The sequence below is a fragment of the Phaethon aethereus genome (genome assembly GCF_964289735.1).
Source record: "Phaethon aethereus genome assembly, chromosome: 34".
Taxonomy (NCBI): domain Eukaryota; kingdom Metazoa; phylum Chordata; class Aves; order Phaethontiformes; family Phaethontidae; genus Phaethon; species Phaethon aethereus.
This window is the reverse complement of record NC_138610.1, coordinates 264,093-282,394: the sequence shown is the minus strand read 5'-3', so window position 1 is coordinate 282,394 and position 18,302 is coordinate 264,093. Positions and strand designations below refer to the sequence as shown.

At 66.1% G+C, this 18,302-nt stretch overlaps 2 protein-coding genes across 2 annotated transcripts in view; one reads left to right on the top strand and one right to left on the bottom strand.

Annotated features, from left to right (window-relative positions):
• Positions 1-15,844, bottom strand: part of LOC309414916 (RNA-binding protein 10-like) — a gene marked incomplete at both ends in the record, with an annotated part of 23,130 nt that extends 7,286 nt beyond the window's left edge. The window contains 13 exon segments of the mRNA XM_082012295.1: positions 237-253; positions 1,044-1,245; positions 1,557-1,656; positions 2,547-2,592; positions 2,595-2,643; positions 3,386-3,546; positions 6,815-6,875; positions 7,739-7,825; positions 11,221-11,294; positions 13,908-13,977; positions 14,859-15,044; positions 15,139-15,295; positions 15,828-15,844. Of these exon segments, the coding sequence (XP_081868421.1) occupies positions 237-253; positions 1,044-1,245; positions 1,557-1,656; positions 2,547-2,592; positions 2,595-2,643; positions 3,386-3,546; positions 6,815-6,875; positions 7,739-7,825; positions 11,221-11,294; positions 13,908-13,977; positions 14,859-15,044; positions 15,139-15,295; positions 15,828-15,844 (1,227 nt within the window).
• Positions 15,845-17,127: 1,283 nt separating this feature from the next.
• On the top strand, positions 17,128-18,028 carry NDUFB11 (NADH:ubiquinone oxidoreductase subunit B11; the record flags this gene model as incomplete). The annotated part of the gene is made up of 2 exons (XM_082012258.1): positions 17,128-17,289; positions 17,894-18,028. The coding sequence occupies 2 exons, from the start codon at positions 17,128-17,130 to the stop codon at positions 18,026-18,028; spliced, it is 297 nt and encodes a 98-aa protein (XP_081868384.1).
• Between the last annotated feature and the right edge of the window lie 274 nt (positions 18,029-18,302).

Sequence of the window (18,302 nt, the reverse complement as noted above, 5' to 3'; positions counted from 1 at the left end):
GTATCGGGTCCCTCCACTTTTGGGTCCCTCCACTTTTGGGTCCCCCCACTTTTGGGTCCCTCCACTTTTGGGTCCCCCCACTTTTGGGGTCTCCCCCGCCTCGGGGCACCCACCTGGCTGGGGGCTCCCGGGGGGGTCGCGGCGGGGGTCTCGGCAGCGGGGGAGGGGTAGGGGCCCCCCCCGGGGGGGGCGCGGGGGAAGGGGCCCCCCCCCGCCGCGGGGTCCAGCCCCGGCACCGCCGGCTCCTCCGCGCCTGAGGGGAGGGGTCAGGAGCGCTATAGGGCGCCCCGGGTGGCCCCTATAGGGTCCCCCGGGTGCCCCGGTCCCCCCTATAGGATGCCCTGGGCGCCTGAGTCTCTTCTATAGGGTCTTCCAGGTTCCTGGCTGTCCGCTATAGGGTACTCTGCGTACATAGGTCTTCTCCACAGGGTCTCCCAGCTGCCTGAGTCTCTACTATAGGGTGCTCTGAGCGCCTGGGGCCCCGCTATAGGGTGTCCTGGGTGCCTGAGTCCCTGCTATAGGGTGCTCTGGGCGCCTGGGTCCCTGCCATAGGGTGTCCTGGGCGCCTGGGTCTCCTCTGTAGGCTCTCCCAAATGCCTGAACCCCCCCTATAGCATGTCCTGAGTACCGGCGTTTTCTCTATAGGATCTCCCAGATATCTAAGTCTCCGATATAGGGTGCTCTGGGCACCTGGGTGCCTGCTATAGGGTGTCCTGGGTGCCTGAGTCTTCTCTATAGAGCCTGTCAGGTGCCTAAGTCCCCCCTATAGGATGCCTTGGGCACCTGGGTCCCTGCTATAGGGTGTCATGGCTGCACGGATCTCGTCTATAGGATCTCCCAGGTGCCTGGGTCCCCACTATAGGTTGCCCTGGGTGCCTGAGTCCCACCATAGGGTGCCCTGGGCGCCTGGGCCTCTCTATAGGGTCTCCCAGGTGCCCAGGTCCCCGCTATAGGGTGCCCTGGGCGCCTGGGTCCTCTCTATAGGGTCTCCCAGGTGCCCGGGTCCCCGCTATAGGGTGCCCTGGGGGCGGAGGGGCACTCACCTGGGGCGGGGCCATCAGCCTTGGCAGGGGCGGAGCTGGACAGGGTGGGGCCAGGGGGCGGGGCCGTGGTGCCCTTGAGGTAGGCGGAACCGTAGAGGGCAGGGGCGGGGCTGGTAAAGGTCTCCTCTGATTGGTAGAAGCTGCTGAAGTCGGTGGGAGGCTCCTCCCCCCCTGCCCAGGTGGTCTCTCCACCCGGGGCAGCCTGTGGAAGGGGCGGGGCCACATCAGGACACACCTCCTTGTCTAGAGAGCCCCACCCCCCGCCAAGCCCCGCCCCAGATTACGATCTGCTAAACCCCGCCCCGACAAAACCATTCTGCAAGCCCCACCCCACCAAGAAGCCCCGCCCCCTCGAGAACACACCCTGCCCTTAAAGCCCCACCCTCACTTCCCCAGTTCCCACCCACTCAGACCAAGCCCCGCCTCCAGACCCCGCCCTGTCAAACCCAAGACCCACCCCCACGTGCCAACCCTTCCCCTGAAGCCCCGCCCCTCAGTCGATGCCCCGCCCACCTGGGAGAGCGCCCATTGGGCGGCGGCGATGGCGGTGGAGGCAACGGAGGCGGCGCTGGCACGGGGCGGTCCCTCCCCTGGCCCCGCCCCCTGCACCTCCCTGGGGATGGAGGGTCAGGGGCGGGGCCTCACTGAGGGGGCGGGGCCAGGATGCCAACGGTGTGTGTGGCTTGGTCTGGGGGTGTGGCTTGAGGGGGAAGTGGGTGGAGCCTGATGTCTGGGGTGGGACCATGTAGGTGGGGTTTATGTGAAGCGGGCGGGGTTAAGAGCTGCAGGGGTGGGGCTCAGCAGCCCAGGCCACAGTGAGAGGTGTGTGACTGGATCCCTGGGGGCGGGACCTAGACATGGGGCAGGGCTTAGCCCTTGTGGGTGGGGCTTGTGATCTGGGGCGGTGCTTCTGACTGAGGGCCAGGGCTGAAGGGACTCAGGGGCGGGGCTTGTGGCAATCTGGAGGTCTTCCATTGGCTGGGGCTGTGCAAGGGCAGGGGTGTGTTCTCAACCCCGTCTGTAGGCGGGGTTTAGTGCTTATGGGTGGGGCTTGGGCTTGTGGGCGGGTCTTAGGGCCAGGGCGGGGCCTGAGATTACCCCCTAAAGATGTTCTGTGGGCGGAGGCTTGCTAGGGGGCGGGATCTTGGGAGAAGGGGCAGGGCCTAGCATTTGTGGGTGTGCCATGGGGCTTGTGGGTGTGGCTTGTGGCCGGGGGCGGGGCTTGAGGTCACCCCTAGAGGGGTTCCACGCAGAGGCCTGCGCCCTCGGGATAGGGGGCGGGTCTTAGGGCTGGTGGGTGTGGCACGGGGACTTGTGGGTGGGGCTTAGGTGCAGGGCGGGGCTCAGGGCAGGGCTTGAGGTCACCCCTGGAGGAGCTCCATGGGCTGAGGCTTGCTGGGGGGGCGGGACCTCGGGGCGGCGGGCGGGGCCTATGCTCAGGGGCGGGGCTCAAGGTCAGGGTGGGGCTCGGGGAGGGCGTGGCCGGCGGGGGCGTGGCCTCACCGCTTGGAGCCCTTGGCGAACTCGACGTTGATGCTCTTGCCGTCGATGTGGAGGGGGGGTGCAGGGCCTGCAGCATCTGCAGCAGCTGCGACGCCTCCTGCGGGGCACCCAGGCGTCGGGGGGGCACCCGGGGGGCACCCCCGGCGGCACCCAGGCACCCAACAGGCCCCAAAAAGGGACCCAGGCATCCAGGAAGGACCCTGGCAAGGTGGGGACCCCCAAAAATGGGCCCAGGTGCCTGGGGCACCCTATGGAAGGGACCCAGGTATGCGGGGCACCCTATAGAAGGGACCCAGGCGTCCGGGGCACCCTATAGAAGGGACCCAGGTATGCGGGGCACCCTATAGAAGGGACCCAGGCGTCCGGGGCACCCTATAGAAGGGACCCAGGTATGCGGGGCACCCTATAGAAGGGACCCAGGCGTCCGGGGCACCCTATAGAAGGGACCCAGGTATGCAAAGCACTCTATAGAAAGAACCCAGGTATGCGGGGCACCCTATAGACGGTGCCCAGGCACCCCGGACCCTTCCAAAAGGAGACCCAGGCATCCAGGGACCCCTCCCAAAGGGACCCAGGCATTTGGGACACCCCTATAGACAGCACCCAGGTGCCCAGGGTACCCTATAGAAGGAGCGCAGACGTCTGAGACACCCTATATAAGGCACCCAGGCATCCAGGACGCTCCCAAAAACAGACCCAGGCATCCGGGGCACCCTACGGAAGAGATCCCAGAGTCCAGGGCACCCTACGGAAAGGACCCGAGCATCCGGGGCAGCCTATAGAGGGGACCCAGGCATCGGGGGGGGGGGGGGGGCCCTATAGAGGGGGGGGGCACCCACCACGATGGTGGCGAGCTGGACGAAGGCGAAGCCGCGGTTGAGCTGGGTCTGTCGGTCCTTGATGACGCGGACGTTGGCGGCCGAGAGGGCGGCGAAGGGCGCGAGGGCGGCCAGGATGGACTCCAGGCTGCTCTGGGGGTGCAGGTTCCGCAGGATGATGGCTGGGGGGGGGGGGACACACACAAAAACGGGGTGACCTGGGGGCGGGGGGCATGTTCACACCCCCAAGACCCCCCAAAATGCTCCTTAGGCCCTCGAGACCGCCCTAAACCAACACCCCCCCCCCCCCCCCCCGGGACCCTCTTAAACTCCTTTTTATGCTCCTCTGGGTTCCTTATGGTCCCCCCCCCCCAAATCTGCCCAGGGCCCCCCCAGGACTCCCCTAAATTCCCCCCGACCCTCCCATAAACCTCTTACCCCCTCCCCAAGGCCCTCCCTTACCCTCTCCAGCCCCCCCTAATCCCCCCCAGCTTCTCCACAAGCCCCCCAAGCCCCCCCCGGACCCCTATAACCCCCCCAGCGCCCCCCAAGATGCCCCCCAGCCCCTCTAGACCCCCCCTAAGCACCCCCAGGACACCCCTAAACCACCCGGGAAGCCTCAAGACCCCCCATAACACCCCCCCCGACCCCCATAACTCTCCCAGGACCCCCTGAGACCCCCCCTTAGCCCCCCAAGACCCCCCATAACACCCCCTTGGACCCCCCTAACTCCCCCCAGACCCCCTCAACCCCCCCTGTAGCCCCCCCAGCACTTCCATAACCCCCCCGGACCCCCCTAAAGCCCCCAGGAGCCCCCCCAAGCTCCTCTTTAGGCCCCCCAAGGCTCTCCATAGGCACCCCAAGACCCCCCCGAAACGCCCCAGATCCCCCTTAGACACTTCAGACCCCCATAACCCCCCCCCCAGGACCCCCACTAGCCCCCCAAATTCCCTCCCTGGAGGCCCCACACCACCCTTAACCCCCCCAGGACCCTCATCTACCCCCCCTGCCCCCTTTAGCCCCTCCAAGACACCTCTCACCCCCCCCAGCCCCCCATAACCCCCCCACAGGACCCCCCCAAATCCCCCTGGACCCCCCCCCCCCAACTCACTGTCGTTGGCGTTATCAGCTCCGGGTTCGGTCCCACTTTGGGGCCCCCCCGGGGTCCCCCCCAGGGTGGGGCCATAGGGTTGGGGGAGGGGCAGCAGCCCCCCCCCACCCGGCACCAGCTCCGGTCGTGGCCCCCCCGGGCCCCGCTGTTCCGCTTCTGCACCCCAAAACACAACCCCCCCCCCGGTACCCCTCAGTCAGCGGATGAACCCCCAAATCTGCCGGTTGAGCCCCAAAATCTGGTGGTTGAGTCCCAAAATTTGGTGGTTGAACCCCAAAATCTGGTGGTTGAGCCCCAAAATTTGGTGGTTGAATCCCAAAATTTGATGGTTCACACTGCAAATTTGGTGGTTGAACCCCAAAATCAGGTGGCTGAACTCCAAAATTGGGTGGTTGAACCCCAAAATTTGGTGGTTAAAACCCCAAATGTGGTGGTTGAACCCCCAAATCTGGTGACTGAACCCCAAATCTGGTGATTAAACCCCAAAATCTGGTGCTTGAACCCCAAAATCTGACAGTTAAAACTCCAAATGTGGTGGCTGAACCCCCAAATTTGGTGGTTGAACCCCCAAATGTGGTGGTTGAACCCCAAGATTGGTGACTGAACCCCAAAATTGGGTGCCTGAACTCCGAAATTTGGTTGGTGAACCCCAAAATCGGGTGGTTGAACCCCAAATCTGGTGGTTGAACCCCAAGTTGGGTGGTTGAACCCCAAAGTTGGGTGGTTGAGCCCCAGAATTTGGTGGTTGAACCCCCAAATTTGGTGGTTGAACCCCAAAATCTGGCAGTCGAACCTCAAAATCTGGTGGTTGACCCCCAAGATTGGTGATTGAAGCCCAAAACTGGGCAGTTGAAATCCAGAATTTGGTGGTTGAACCCCCAAAATCATGTGGTTGAATGCCAAAATTTGGTGATTAAACCCCAAATGTGGTGGTTGGTCCCCAAAATTGGGTGGGTGAACCCCAAGATTGGGTGGCTGAATCCCAAAATCTGGTGGTTGAACCCCAAGATTGGGTGGTTGAGCCCAAAAATCGGGTGGTTGAAACCCAAAATATGGTAGTTGTACCCCAAAACTGGGTGATTAAACCCTAAATGTGGTAGACAAGCCCCAAATTGGGTGGCTGAACCCCAAAATTTGGTGGTTAAACCTCAAGTTTGGCAGCTGGACCCTAAATTTGGTGCTTGTATCCCCAAATGTAATGCCTGAACCCCAACATTTGGTGGTTGAAGCCCAAAATTTGGTTGCTGAACCCCAAGTTTGTGTGGTTGAACCCCAAAACGCGGCGCCTGCATCCAAAAACGTCACGGCTGAAACCCCAAATTTGGCAGCCAAACTCAAGAATTTGGTAGCCGCCCCCCAAAATCTGGTGCTTCGACCCCAAAGTCAGGCGGTTGAACCCCAAATTTGGAGAATCGAGCGCCACGATTTGGTGGCTCAACCCCTAAATCGGACGGTTGAACCCCAAAACTGGGTGGCTGAACGCCAAGTTTGCTGGGTGAACCTCAACATCGGGCGGTCAAGCGCCAAAATTTGGGGGCTCGATCCCCAAATTGAGTAGTTGAACCCCAAAATTGAGCGGTTGAACCCTGACTTTCATGGCCAACCCCCCGATTTTCTTGTTGGAAGCGCGAATTTTGGCGGCTGGATCCCAAATTTAAGCGCTCGAAACCCCAAATTTGGTGGTCAAACCCCAACATCTGGTGGTTGAACCCCCAAATTTCATGCCCAAACCCCCAAATCCCACGGTTGAACCCCCAAATTTCATGCCCGAACCCCAAAATCCCATGGTTGAACCCCCAAACGGGATGTCCACACCCCAAAATTTAGTGGTTTTACCCCAAGATTTGATGGCTGAGCCTCAAAATTGAGCGGTTGACCCCCAAGTTTGGGGGCTGAACCCCCAAATCGGTGGTTGAACCCCAAAAGCTGGCGTCTGAACCCAAAATCGGGTGTTGAAGCGCAAATGTCGTGAATGAACCCCAAAATTTAACAGCTCAGCCCCCGAATTTGGTGGTCGACCCCCAAAACGGGGCTGCCGAACCCCAAAATCCCCCCCCGCCCCCCAAATTTCCAACCCTGACCCCCAAATTCATAACCCGCCCCGTTGGCTTTAGGGACCCCCCCCCCCGGGCAAGTTTCGGGGTCCCCCAGGGTAGTTTTGGGGAGAAAACAAGGTGTTTTGGGGGATCCCTCGGGCGCTCAGAAAGACCCCGAGGGTTTTGGGGTGAAAATGGGCAGTTTTGGGGGGTGGCTTGAGGGATTCCAATGGGGTTTGGGGTGGGCGGGGGGGGGGGGGGCAAGGTTTTGGGGTGAAATCGGGGGGTTTTGGGGCGACCCACCGGCTTTAGGGACGCCGCACTTGAAGCACTTCTCCCGCCGCTTGAAGTTCTGCACCCCGCACTGCCGGACCCCGGAACCCCCCGTCGCACCCCAAAATCCCCCCCTGCCCCCCCAGGGCCCCCCCGGAGCCCCGAGAAGCCCCCAAGACCCCCCGTGGATCCCCCTACCCCCCCCCCCCATAGATCCCCCCCCCGGATCCCCCTGTCTCCCCCCCCCCAGACCCCCATAAACCCCCCAGGACCCCCCAAGAGCCCCCCGGGATCCCCCTACCCCCCCCCCAGACCCCCATTAGCCCCCCAAGACCCACATAAACTCCCCCAGGATGCCCGCCGGCCCCCCCCCCCCCCCGATTCCCTCCCACCCAGGACCCCCCCTAAGACCCCCCAGGAGCCCAAAGGACCCCCCCAAGGATCCCCCTAACCCCCTCCAGACCCCCCTAAACCCCCCAGAACCCCCCAAGACCCCCATAAACACCCCCGGATGCCCCCAGCACCCCCCCAAAACCCCCATAGGGCCCCTAAGCCCCCTTGGACACCCCTAAACCCCCCCAAACCGCACACAGGAGCCCAAAAGCCCCCAAGCCCCCCCCAGATGCCCCCAAGCCCCCCCCGAACCCCCCTAACCCCCCCCCAGACCTCCCATAGATCCCCATAACCCCCCCAGGACCCCCCAAAACCCCCCCAAGGAGCCCAAAGGACCCCCCAACACCCCCCATAGATCCCCCTAAGCTCCCCCGGCCCCCCTAAACCCCCCCAACACCCCCCATAGAGCCCCCTAAACCCCCCCCAACCCCCCTAAACCCCCCCAAAACCCCCCCTAACCCCCCCCCATGACCCCCCCTGACCCCCCCCCCCGCGGCTGCCCCAGGTCCCCCCCATCGATCCCCATCCTCCCCCCCGCCCCGGCCCCCCCCCGGCGCCCACCTTGGCGCAGAGCCAGTCCTCGTTGATCTTGGGCTTGGGGTCGCTGTAGTGCAGGGAGACGCGCTGGCCCAGCAGGCTCAGCCCCTGCTGCGGGGCAAGCGGGGGGCTGGCACGGGCCTGGCACGGGCCTGGCACGGGGCTGGGATGGGGCTGGCACGGGGGCTGGGATGGGGCTGGGATGGGGCTGGCACGGGGGCTGGCACGGGGGCTGGGATGGGGCTGGGATGGGGCTGGGATGGGCCTGGCACGGGGCTGGGATGGGGCTGGGATGGGGCTGGGATGGGCCTGGCACGGGGCTGGGATGGGGCTGGGATGGGGCTGGCACGGGGCTGGCACGGGGGCTGGGATGGGGCTGGGATGGGGCTGGCACGGGCCTGGCACGGGGCTGGGATGGGGCTGGCACGGGGCTGGGATGGGGCTGGCATGGGGCTGGCACGGGGCTGGGATGGGGCTGGGATGGGGCTGGCACGGGCCTGGCACGGGGCTGGGATGGGGCTGGGATGGGGCTGGGATGGGGCTGGCACGGGGCTGGGATGGGGCTGGGATGGGCCTGGCACGGGGCTGGCACGGGGGCTGGGATGGGGCTGGGATGGGGCTGGGATGGGGCTGGCACGGGGCTGGGATGGGGCTGGCACGGGGCTGGCACGGGGCTGGGATGGGGCTGGCACGGGGCTGGCACGGGGGCTGGGATGGGGCTGGGATGGGGCTGGGATGGGGCTGGGATGGGGCTGGCACGGGGCTGGCACGGGCCTGGCACGGGGCTGGCACGGGGCTGGGATGGGGCTGGCACGGGGCTGGCACGGGGGCTGGGATGGGGCTGGGATGGGGCTGGGATGGGGCTGGCACGGGGCTGGGATGGGGCTGGCACGGGGCTGGCACGGGGGCTGGGATGGGGCTGGGATGGGGCTGGCACGGGGCTGGCACGGGCCTGGCACGGGGCTCGCACGGGACTAGCACAGGACTAGCACAGGGCTAGCACAGGGCTAGCACGGGGCTCGCACGGGACTAGCACGGGGCTCGCACGGGACTAGCACGGGGCTCGCACGGGGCTCGCACGGGACTCGCACGGGACTAGCACGGGGCTCGCACGGGACTAGCACGGGGCTCGCACGGGGCTCGCACGGGGCTCGCACGGGACTAGCACGGGGCTCGCACGGGACTAGCACGGGGCTCGCACGGGACTAGCACGGGGCTCGCACGGGACTAGCACGGGACTCGCACAGGACTAGCACGGAGCTCGCACGGGACTAGCACGGGACTAGCATGGGGCTCGCACAGGACTAGCACGGGGCTCGCACGGGGCTCGCACAGGACTAGCACGGAGCTCGCACGGGGCTCGCACAGGACTAGCACGGGGCTCGCACGGGACTCGCACGGGGCTCACACGGGGCTCGTGCCAAGGCTCACAAGAGCGTTAACATGAGCAGCACCAGGACTCGCACGAGGAGTCCCACGAGGGTTTGCACTGGGGCTCGCACAAGGGCTCGCACGGGGGCTCGCACGAGGGTTTGCACCAGGGCTCGCACGAGGGTTTGCACCGGGGCTCGCAAGAGAGCTCGCACCAGGGCTCGCATGAGGGTTTGCACTGGGGCTCGCACAAGGGCTCGCACCAGGGCTCGCATGGGGGTTTGCACCAGGGCTCGCACGAGGGTTTGCACCAGGGCTCATATGAGGGTTTGCACTGGGGCTCGCACAAGAGCTCGCACCGGGGCTCGCACGAGGGTTTGCACTGGGGCTTGCACGAGGGTTCGCACCGGGGCTCGCACGGGGGTTTGCACTGGGGCTCGCACAAAGGATCGCACTGGGGCTCGCACGAGGGTTTGCACTGCGGCTCGCACGAGGGTTTGCACCGCGGCTCGCACGGGGGTTTGCACTGGGGCTCACACGAGGGCTCGCACCAGGGCTCACACAAGGGTTTGCACTGGGGCTCGCACGGGGGCTCGCACGAGGGTTTGCATCAGGGCTCGCACGGGCGCTTGCACAAGCATTAATATGGGGAGCACGAGGACTCGCACGAGGGCTCACACCAGCACTTGCACAAGGACTCACAGCACAGCTCGCACCAGAGCACACCAGGGCTCGCACGAGGGCTCGTGCCAGGGCTCGCACGAGAGGACACCAGGGCTTGCACGAGGAGGGCACGAAGGCTTGCACTGCGGGCACGAGGGCTCGCACGAGGAGGGCACGAAGGCTTGCACGAAGGGGCACCAGGGCTCACACAAGGGCTCGCCTCGCCCTCGCACCAGGGCCCAGATGAGATTTCGCACGAGGGGGCACTGGGGCTCACGCTCACCCTCGCACCGGGGCTCGCACGAGGGGGCACGAGGCCTCGCAGCACAAAGCTCACGCTGGGGCTCATGCCCACCGTCGCACGGCCGTCACACAGGGGCTCACACAAGGGTCTCGCACGAGAGCCTCACACGAGGGTGTCACCCAAGAGTGCACAAGGGTGTCACCCAAGTGTCTCGCACAAGAGTGCACGAGGCCGTCGCATGAGGATTGTGCACAAGAGCTCATACAACCGTGCACGAGGGTGTCGCACGAGGGTCTCACACAAGGGTGTCGCATGAGAGCTTGCATGACAGCGCATGAGGGTATCGCACAAGGGTCTCACAAGAGGGTCTCGCACGAGGATCTCGCACGAGAGCGCACAAAGGTGTTGCACGAGGGCCTCGCACAAGAGCTTGCACGAGGGTGCATGAGGGTCTCGCACAAGACCTTGCATGAGAGCGCACAAGGGTCTCACATGGTCGTGCACGAGGGCACACGAGGACGTCGCACGAGGGTCCCGCTCAAGCGCGCACAAGGGGTCTCACACGAGCATCTCACACGAGTGGCACACGAGAGCGCACGAGGGTCTCGCACGAGGGTCTCACACAAGAGCTTGCACAAGGGCACATGACGCTCTCGCACAAGAGCTCGCACAAGAGCGCACGACAGTGTCGCACGAGAGCGCACGAGAGCGCACGAGGGTGTCGCATGAGGGTGTCGGACGAGAGTGTCACACGAGAGTGCACGAGGGCGTCACACGACGGCATGCGAGTGCGTCGCAAAACGGTGCCGCACGAGGGTGCTGCACGAGAGCGCATGACAGCGCACGAGCGCATCGCACGAGAGCGCACGAGAGTGCACGAGGGCGTCACACGAGGGCAGCGCATGAGAGCGCACGAGGGTGTCACCCGAGGGTGCCGCACGAGGGTGTCGCACGAGGGTGTCGCACGAGAGCGCATGACAGCGCACGAGGGCATCGCACGAGAGCGCACGAGAGTGCACAAGGGTGTCGCACAAGGGTGTCGCACGAGGGTGTCGCACGAGGGTGTCACCCGAGGGCGTGCGAGGGCGTCGCACGGGGGTGTCGCACGGGGATGTCGCACGAGGGTCACATGGGGGCAAGGAGGGAGGGGCCGCGGGGGGGGCGGGGCGGGGCACCCGGGGCAGGGGAGGGGCGGCCGCGCCCCCGCGCCGCCGCGCGCGGCAGCCACCTGGTTGGCGTCCATCCAGCGCGCCGCGTCCTGGACGTGGTTAAACTCCACGAAGGCGAAGCCGCGGCTCTGACCTGGAAGGAGCCGGCGCTCAGGGGGAGCACCCATGGGTGCGCCCGACACAGCCCCCTCCCCCCCCCCCCGCCCAGCTCCCCTGGGTAGGGGATGGGTGCCCCCCGGGATCGTCTGGGGCTGGGACGGGCACCCATGGGTGCTCCTGGGACTCCCCGTGACTCCTTGAGATGGGGACGGGCACCCATGGGTGCTCCTGGGACCCAGCTGGGTTCTTTTGGGGTGAGTATGGGCACCCATGGGACTCCCTGAGTTGGGGACAGGGACCCATGGGTGCTCCTGGGACCCAGCTGGGTTCTTTTGGGGTGAGTATGGGCAGCCATGGGACTCCTCGAGATGGGTACAGGCCCCCATGGGACCCCCCAAGATGGGTACAGGCACCCATGGGAACCCCTAAATTGGGGACAGGCACCCATGGGTGCTCCTGGGATCCACCTGGGATCTTCTGGGGTGAGAATGGGCGCCCCCAGGATTTCCTCTGGGGTCAAGATGGGCACCCATGGGTGCTCCCAGGACTCACCTGGGACACCTTGACTTGGGGATGGGCACCCATGGGTGCTCCTGGGACCCACCCGGGATGTTTCGGAGGGAGTATGGGTGCCCACGGGACCCCCCCAAGATCGGGATGGGCACCCGTGGGTGCTCCTGCAACCCCCTGGATTGGGTACGGGCACCCATGAGACCCCTTGGATGTGGTATGGGTACCCATAGGTGCTCCTGGGACCCCCTTGGGACCTCTTGGGGTGGGAATGGGCACCCATGGGTGCTCCTGGAACCCACCTGGGATCTTTTGCGGTGAATATGGGCACCCATGGGACTCCCTAGGGTGAGAATGGGCATCCATGGGTGCTCCTGTGACCTCCTGGAGTGGATATGGGCACCCATGGGATCCCTTGGGGTGAGAAGGGGCACCCTTGGCTGTTCCTGGTACCTCCCTGCCTTGGGTACAGGCACCTCTGGGACCCCTCGGGTGTTGTACGGGCACCCATGGGTGCTCCTGGGATCTTCGCAGGTTGCGTATAGGCACCCCTGAGACCCCTTGGGATGACAATGGGGACCCTTGGGTGCTCCTGGGACCCCTCTTGGATCTCCTGAAGTAGAAAAGGGCGCCCGTGGGTGCTCCTAGGAGCTCTTGAGCATGGTATAGGCACCCATGGGTGCTCCTGGAGCCTGTCTGGGACACTCTAAGTGGATTATGAGCTTCTAGATAACATACGCGCACCCCTGGGTGCCTCCTGCGTAGGGTACAGCACCCCTGGGTGCTCCTGGGGATGAGACTGGCACCCCTGGGTGCTGCCTGATGTGAGTCTGGCACCCCTGGGTGCCCCTTGGGCAGAAAACAGGTGCCCCTGGGTGCACCCAGGATATGGGATCAGCACCCCTGGGTGCCCCTGAGGACAGGACCAGCACCCCTGGGTGCCCCTGGGGAAGGGACTGGCACCCCTGGGTGCCCCTGGAACAGGAGATGGGCACCCCTGGGTGCCCCCAGGGACAGGACCAGCACCCCTGGGTGCTCCTGGGCAGGGTGTGGACACCCCTGGGTGCCCCCAGCTATGGGTCTGGCACCCCTGGGTGCCCCTTCTGTGTGGCACAGCACCCCTGGGTGCTCCTGGGAAAGCCTGCAGCACCCCTGGGTGCCCCTTAGATGTGGGAGTGGCACCCCTGGGTGCCCCCCAAGCCTGGAGCAGCACCCCTGGGTGCTCCTAGGGAGGGGACAGGCACCCCTGGGTGCCCCCGGGAAACAGGACTAGCACCCCTGGGTGCTCCTGAAGAAGGGACTGGCACCCCTGGGTGCCCCTACAGAACAGGACCAGCACCCCTGGGTGCTCCTGAGGAAGGGACTGGCACCCCTGAGTGCCCCCTAAGTCCGGCACAGCACCCCTGGGTGCTCCCTAAGGACAAAACTAGCACCCCTGGGTGCCCCTGGAGAGATGACAGGCACCCCTGGGTGCCCCCCAAGTCCTGCACAGCACCCCTGGGTGCTACCTGTGGATGGGACCAGCACCCCTGGGTGCTCCTATAAATTAAACAAGCACCCCTGGGTGCCCCTAGGGAACAGCACCAGCACCCCTGGGTGCCCCCGGGAAGAGGACAGGCACCCCTGGGTGCCCCCCAAGTCCAACACAGCACCCCTGGGGTGGGGACTGGCAGCCCTGGGTGCCACCTAACTCTAGCACAGCACCCCTGGGTGCCCCTGTGGATAGGATTGGCACCCTTGGGTGCCCTGGGTGGAGGAACTAGCACCCCTGGGTGCCCCCTGGGGACAGGACCAGCACCCCTGGGTGCTCCTGGGGATGGGACCAGCACCCCTGGGTGCTCCCTAAGTTCGGCACAGCACCCCTGGGTGCTCCCTGGGAATGAGACCGGCACCCCTGGGTGCCCCTGGGGACAGGAACAGCACCCCTGGGTGCTCCTAAAGGTGACACCAGCAGCCTTGGGTGCCCCCCAAGTCTGACACAAGCACCCCTGGGTGCCCCCTAAGTTTGACGCAGCACCCCCGCGTGCTCCCTGGGGACGAGACCAGCACCTCTGGGTGCCCCCGGGCATGAGTAGGGTGGGGGGCCACCCCCACCCCCCACCCACCCCGCGCGGCGCGCCCGCGTGTCGGGGCTCACCTGACGACTTGTTGCGCATCAGCCGCACCTCGCGGGGCTGCACCCCCTGTGCCTGCAGCTGCGCCCGGATCTGGGGGGCAGAGGGGGCACCCGGCCTCAGTGGGTGCCCCAGCGGGGCTGGGACACCCCTAAACTCGCCCTCCCCCCCCCCCCCCCCCGCCAACTGTCTCTCAGGGGGACCCAGGAACGCAGGGGGCACCCAGGGGGCTGGGGGGCACCCAGGGGGCTGGGGGGCACCCGGGGGTCTGGGAAGGGACCTGGGGTTGGGGGCACCCGGGGGCTGGGGGGCACCCGGGGGTCGGGGGGGACCCGAGTCTTGGGGGGACCCAGAGCCCCAGGGGGATGGGGGGGTGTGGCCTGAGAGAAAAGGGTGTGGCTTGGAAGAAATTGGGCGTGGCCAAGGCAAGGGGGTGTGACCACGTGGGAAGGGAGCTGCTTGGGAGGAGTAAAATAAAGGGGTGTGGCCGACGGTGGGTGTGGCCACAAAAAGGGGTGTGGCCAAGAAAGTGTTACTGGGGAAAATGGGGTGTGGCTGAGGAAAAGGGGGCGTGGCCAAACCCTCCCTGGGGCGCTCTGCTGGGGAGAAGTTACAGTGCTCGTGCCCCCCCCGGGGGCGGGGCCGCACAAGAGGTGTGGCCATCTATGAGGGGCGTGGCCGGGCACAGGGGCGTGGCTAACCCTGCCCATACGCTCTTTACAGCGACGTGACCCCGCCCTCTTTCCACTGGCATTTAAAGGGCCGGTGCCCCAGAACAGGGTGGGGCCATACAGAGGGTGTGGCCGAGGCACAGGGGCGTGGCCGAGGCAAGGGGGCGTGGCCAACCCTACGCAGCAGGCGACCCCGGCTACGGGGCGCGTTGCGATTTAAAGGGCCAGCGCTCCCCACTTTCCCCGCAGGGGCGGGGTTTAGCCGTGAGGGCGTGTCCCCCCCCGCAGGGGGGCGTGGCTTACGTCGTTCTCGGTGGCGGCCTGCGGCAGCATGCGGAGCATGACGATGGTGCTGGCACGCGGCTCCTCCTCGGCCGCTTCGGGCCGGTAATCCTGGTCCCGGTAGTCGCCGTCGGCACCGAAGGGCAACGTCGGGGGAGCCGGGGCGGGGTCACGCTTCCGGGGGGCCTCCGAGCCCTCGTAGGAGGCCTGGGGTGGGGGGCAGGGGGGCAGAAAGAGGGGGGTTTAGGGGAGTGGGAGAGACCAAGGCCTCCGGGAGGGGATCCTGGCATCCAGCACCCACCTGAGGGGGGGTCCCAGGGGCGGAGGGCCCCTCGGGGGGGCCCCCGTAGCCACGATAGTCCATGTCGCGATAGTCGTGATCCCGCTGGGTGCGGGACCCTTCCTCGGAGGGGGCGGGGGCCCCCCCATAGCGCCCCGTCCGGTCACCACGGCCCCCTCTGCAGGACAGAAGAAGGGGTCAGGGGGTCCCCCTAAATGTCTCCCACTCCCCTATGGGTCCCCAGTGCCCCCTCCCCTCCTTGGGGTCCCCATATGTGTTCCCCAGGGGGGCCCCTCAAATGTCCCCTCATGCTCGGGGGTGCCCCAAAGTCCTGTTCTCCCCTTGGGGGACCCCAAACGTGTCACCCCCCCCCTTGGAGGTCCCCAAATGTCCCCTCTTCCCCTGGGGGTCCCAAAACATCCCCTTCTCCCCCGTGGGGGTCCCCAAAATGTCCCCCCGTTGGGTTCCCTGAACGTCCCCATCCCACTCGGGGGTCCCCCAAAGCCCCCTCTCGCCATTAGGGGACCCTAAATGTCCCCCTCCCCTCGGGGGTCCCCAGTCTTGTCACCCGCCTTGAGGGTCCCCAAAATGTTCCCTCCCCACCATGGGGTCACCCAAAAGTCCCTTCCCCTTGGGAGGTCCCCGAATGTCCCCTCCCACTGTGGGGGTCCCCAAATGTCATCTACTCCCTCCCCCCAGGTCCCCCCTACCTGCGTTCGTATTCCATGGTGCTGGCACCTGTAAGGGACAGGGTCACTGGGGGACTGGGAGGGACTGGGAGGCACCGGGGAGCACTGGGACGGAGTGAAATGTCTGAGGGGGCACTGGAAGAGACTGGAAAGGACTGGGATTAACTGGGAGTGTACTGGGAGGCACTCGGGGACACTGGGATGCACTCGGGTGATCTGCAGGAGCACTAGGAAGAACTGGAATGAACTGGAGCAAACTGGGGGGTGGGTCTGGGAGGCACTGGGAGCGACAGGGATGAACTGGGGAGGCACTGGAGGGCCTGGGACAACCCGGAGGATTACTGGAAGGGACTGGGATTAACTGGAGGGATCCAGGGATGAACTGGTGAGATACTAGGAGGCGCTGGGGGGCAACTGGGAGGAACTGGGACAAACAGGAAGCTACTGGGAGGAACTGGGAGATACTGGGAGGCCCGGGGGAGTAACTGGGGGGCGACTGGGAGGGAAATGGTATGAACTGGGGCCACTGGGACCTGCCTGCGAGGCAGCAGTGAAGACCCCTACGCTGCCCCGCCCCCTCATTAGCATACAAGGTCCCGCCCCGCCCGCTGATCCCTCTAGGCCCCGCCCCCTCCGGTAGAGTCCAGGGTCGGGACCCGCCCCCTCACCCCCTCTATCCAATCCCACCCACGCAGAGGCTCCCGGTAAGCCCCTCCCAGCCCCGGTAAGCCCCGCCCCGCCCCGGTAAGCCCCGCCTCTCCCGCGTAGGCCCCGCCCCTCGGCGGTAGGCCCCGACCTGTCCGCACCGCTCCGCCGCCGCCGCTCCCGACCTGCAAAATGGCGGCGCCGTTCCGCGCCCGGCCCGGCCCGCGCGCTCGCGCCCGCCCTCGCCGCTCTCCCATTGGACATTCTGCCCGCCCATCAGCGCCCTCACACTTCTCATTGGTCCGCGCGTCTGCGCGCCGCGGCGGGGGGCGGGGCCGGTTCCGAAGGGAGCTGCGAGGAGGCGGGGCTTCCCCCCAGCGCTCCGGCGGCGGCCTTTGATTGGCTGCTGCTCGCGGGGAGCGGAGCCACTAGCAAGGGGCCAGAGCGGAGCGGGACGACGGTTGCGGTTGGTTCGAGGGTGCCAGCGCCGGTCTCTGATTGGCTGCGCGGCGCGAGGAGGCGGAGCCGCCCTCGGGCCGCAACGCTGGGGCGGGACGCCGCGCAAGGACTCCTCACGCGGTTGGTTAGAGGGCACCGGCGTCGCTCTCTCATTGGCCGAGCAGGCGGTCGGAAACAGAGGGGTGGGAAACGGCGGGGCGGGACTTCCGTCGGGAAGATGGCGGCGCTGGGGAGGGCGCTGCGGGCGCTGCGGGCCGGGGCCCTACGGGCCGGCGCGCGGGAGCGATCGGCGGGGACCCCCGGGGCCGTGGCGCTACCGAGGGCGCCGCTGGGGGCCGACCCCCACGAGGAGGAGCCAATGGCGGTGGCCCAGAGGAAGGTGGGAGGGGCCTGCGCATGAGGGGCGGGGTTAGAGGAGGGGGCGGGGTTTGTTGGGGTATTGCCGGAGGGGCAAGTCAAGGGCAGAGGGGAGTGAGTGGGGGCGGGGCTTGGGAAAAGGGGCGGTGCTTGGGAAAAGGGGGCTTGGTCTGAGGCAGGACACGAGTGATGCTGATGGGGTTGGGCGGGGCTTAGGAGAAATGGGTGGGCCTTGGTATCAGATATGGCATTGTGGGTGGGGCTAAGGGAGGGGCGGGGCTTTGAAGTCCAGTAAAGGGGCGGGGCTTAGCTGAGTGGGCCGGGCTTTGATACACACTGGGTGGGGCTTGATGGCTGGGGGCTGGGCTTACCGAATGGGTGGGCGGGACTTGCAGGGGCAGGGTGTGCCTATGGCCATGCCCTGTGGGCGGGGCTTAGTGGCTGGGGCGGAGCCATGTCATCGGGGTGGGGCCTTGAGGGCTCATGGGTGGTGTTTAGCCTCGTGGGCGTGGCTTGTGGGGTGAGGGGGCTTGGCCTAGAGCCACCGGGGGGGGGAAGGGGGCTCCTGGGTCCCGCCGCCCGCCCGGGCCGGGCGCTCGGGGGACGCAGGCGCGGCGTGCCGGCAGAACCCCGATTACCACGGCTTCTCGGCGGAGCCGGACATCGACGTCCTCAACATGCGGGCGGTTTTCTTCACCGGCGTCTCCATCGCCCTCGTCCTCGGCAGCATCTTCCTCCATTACCTGCCCGACTACGGGTGAGGGGGGGCGGACCCCGGCTGGAAAAGGCTGGGGGGACCTATAGAGAGCTTATGGGAGGGCTATAAGGGGTGCGATAGAAACCTGTAGAAGGACGGAGGAGGTTAAAAGGGGCTCTAGGGGGGCTGTGGGGCTCTATAGCAGCTTATGAGGGGATATACGTGGTTCTGAGGCAGTCTATAGAGGCATATGGGGGGGGCATAGCAGATCTATGATGGGCTATAAGGTATTTCTAGAGCATCTAAAAGGAATGTAAAGATTTATAAAATAAAACTGT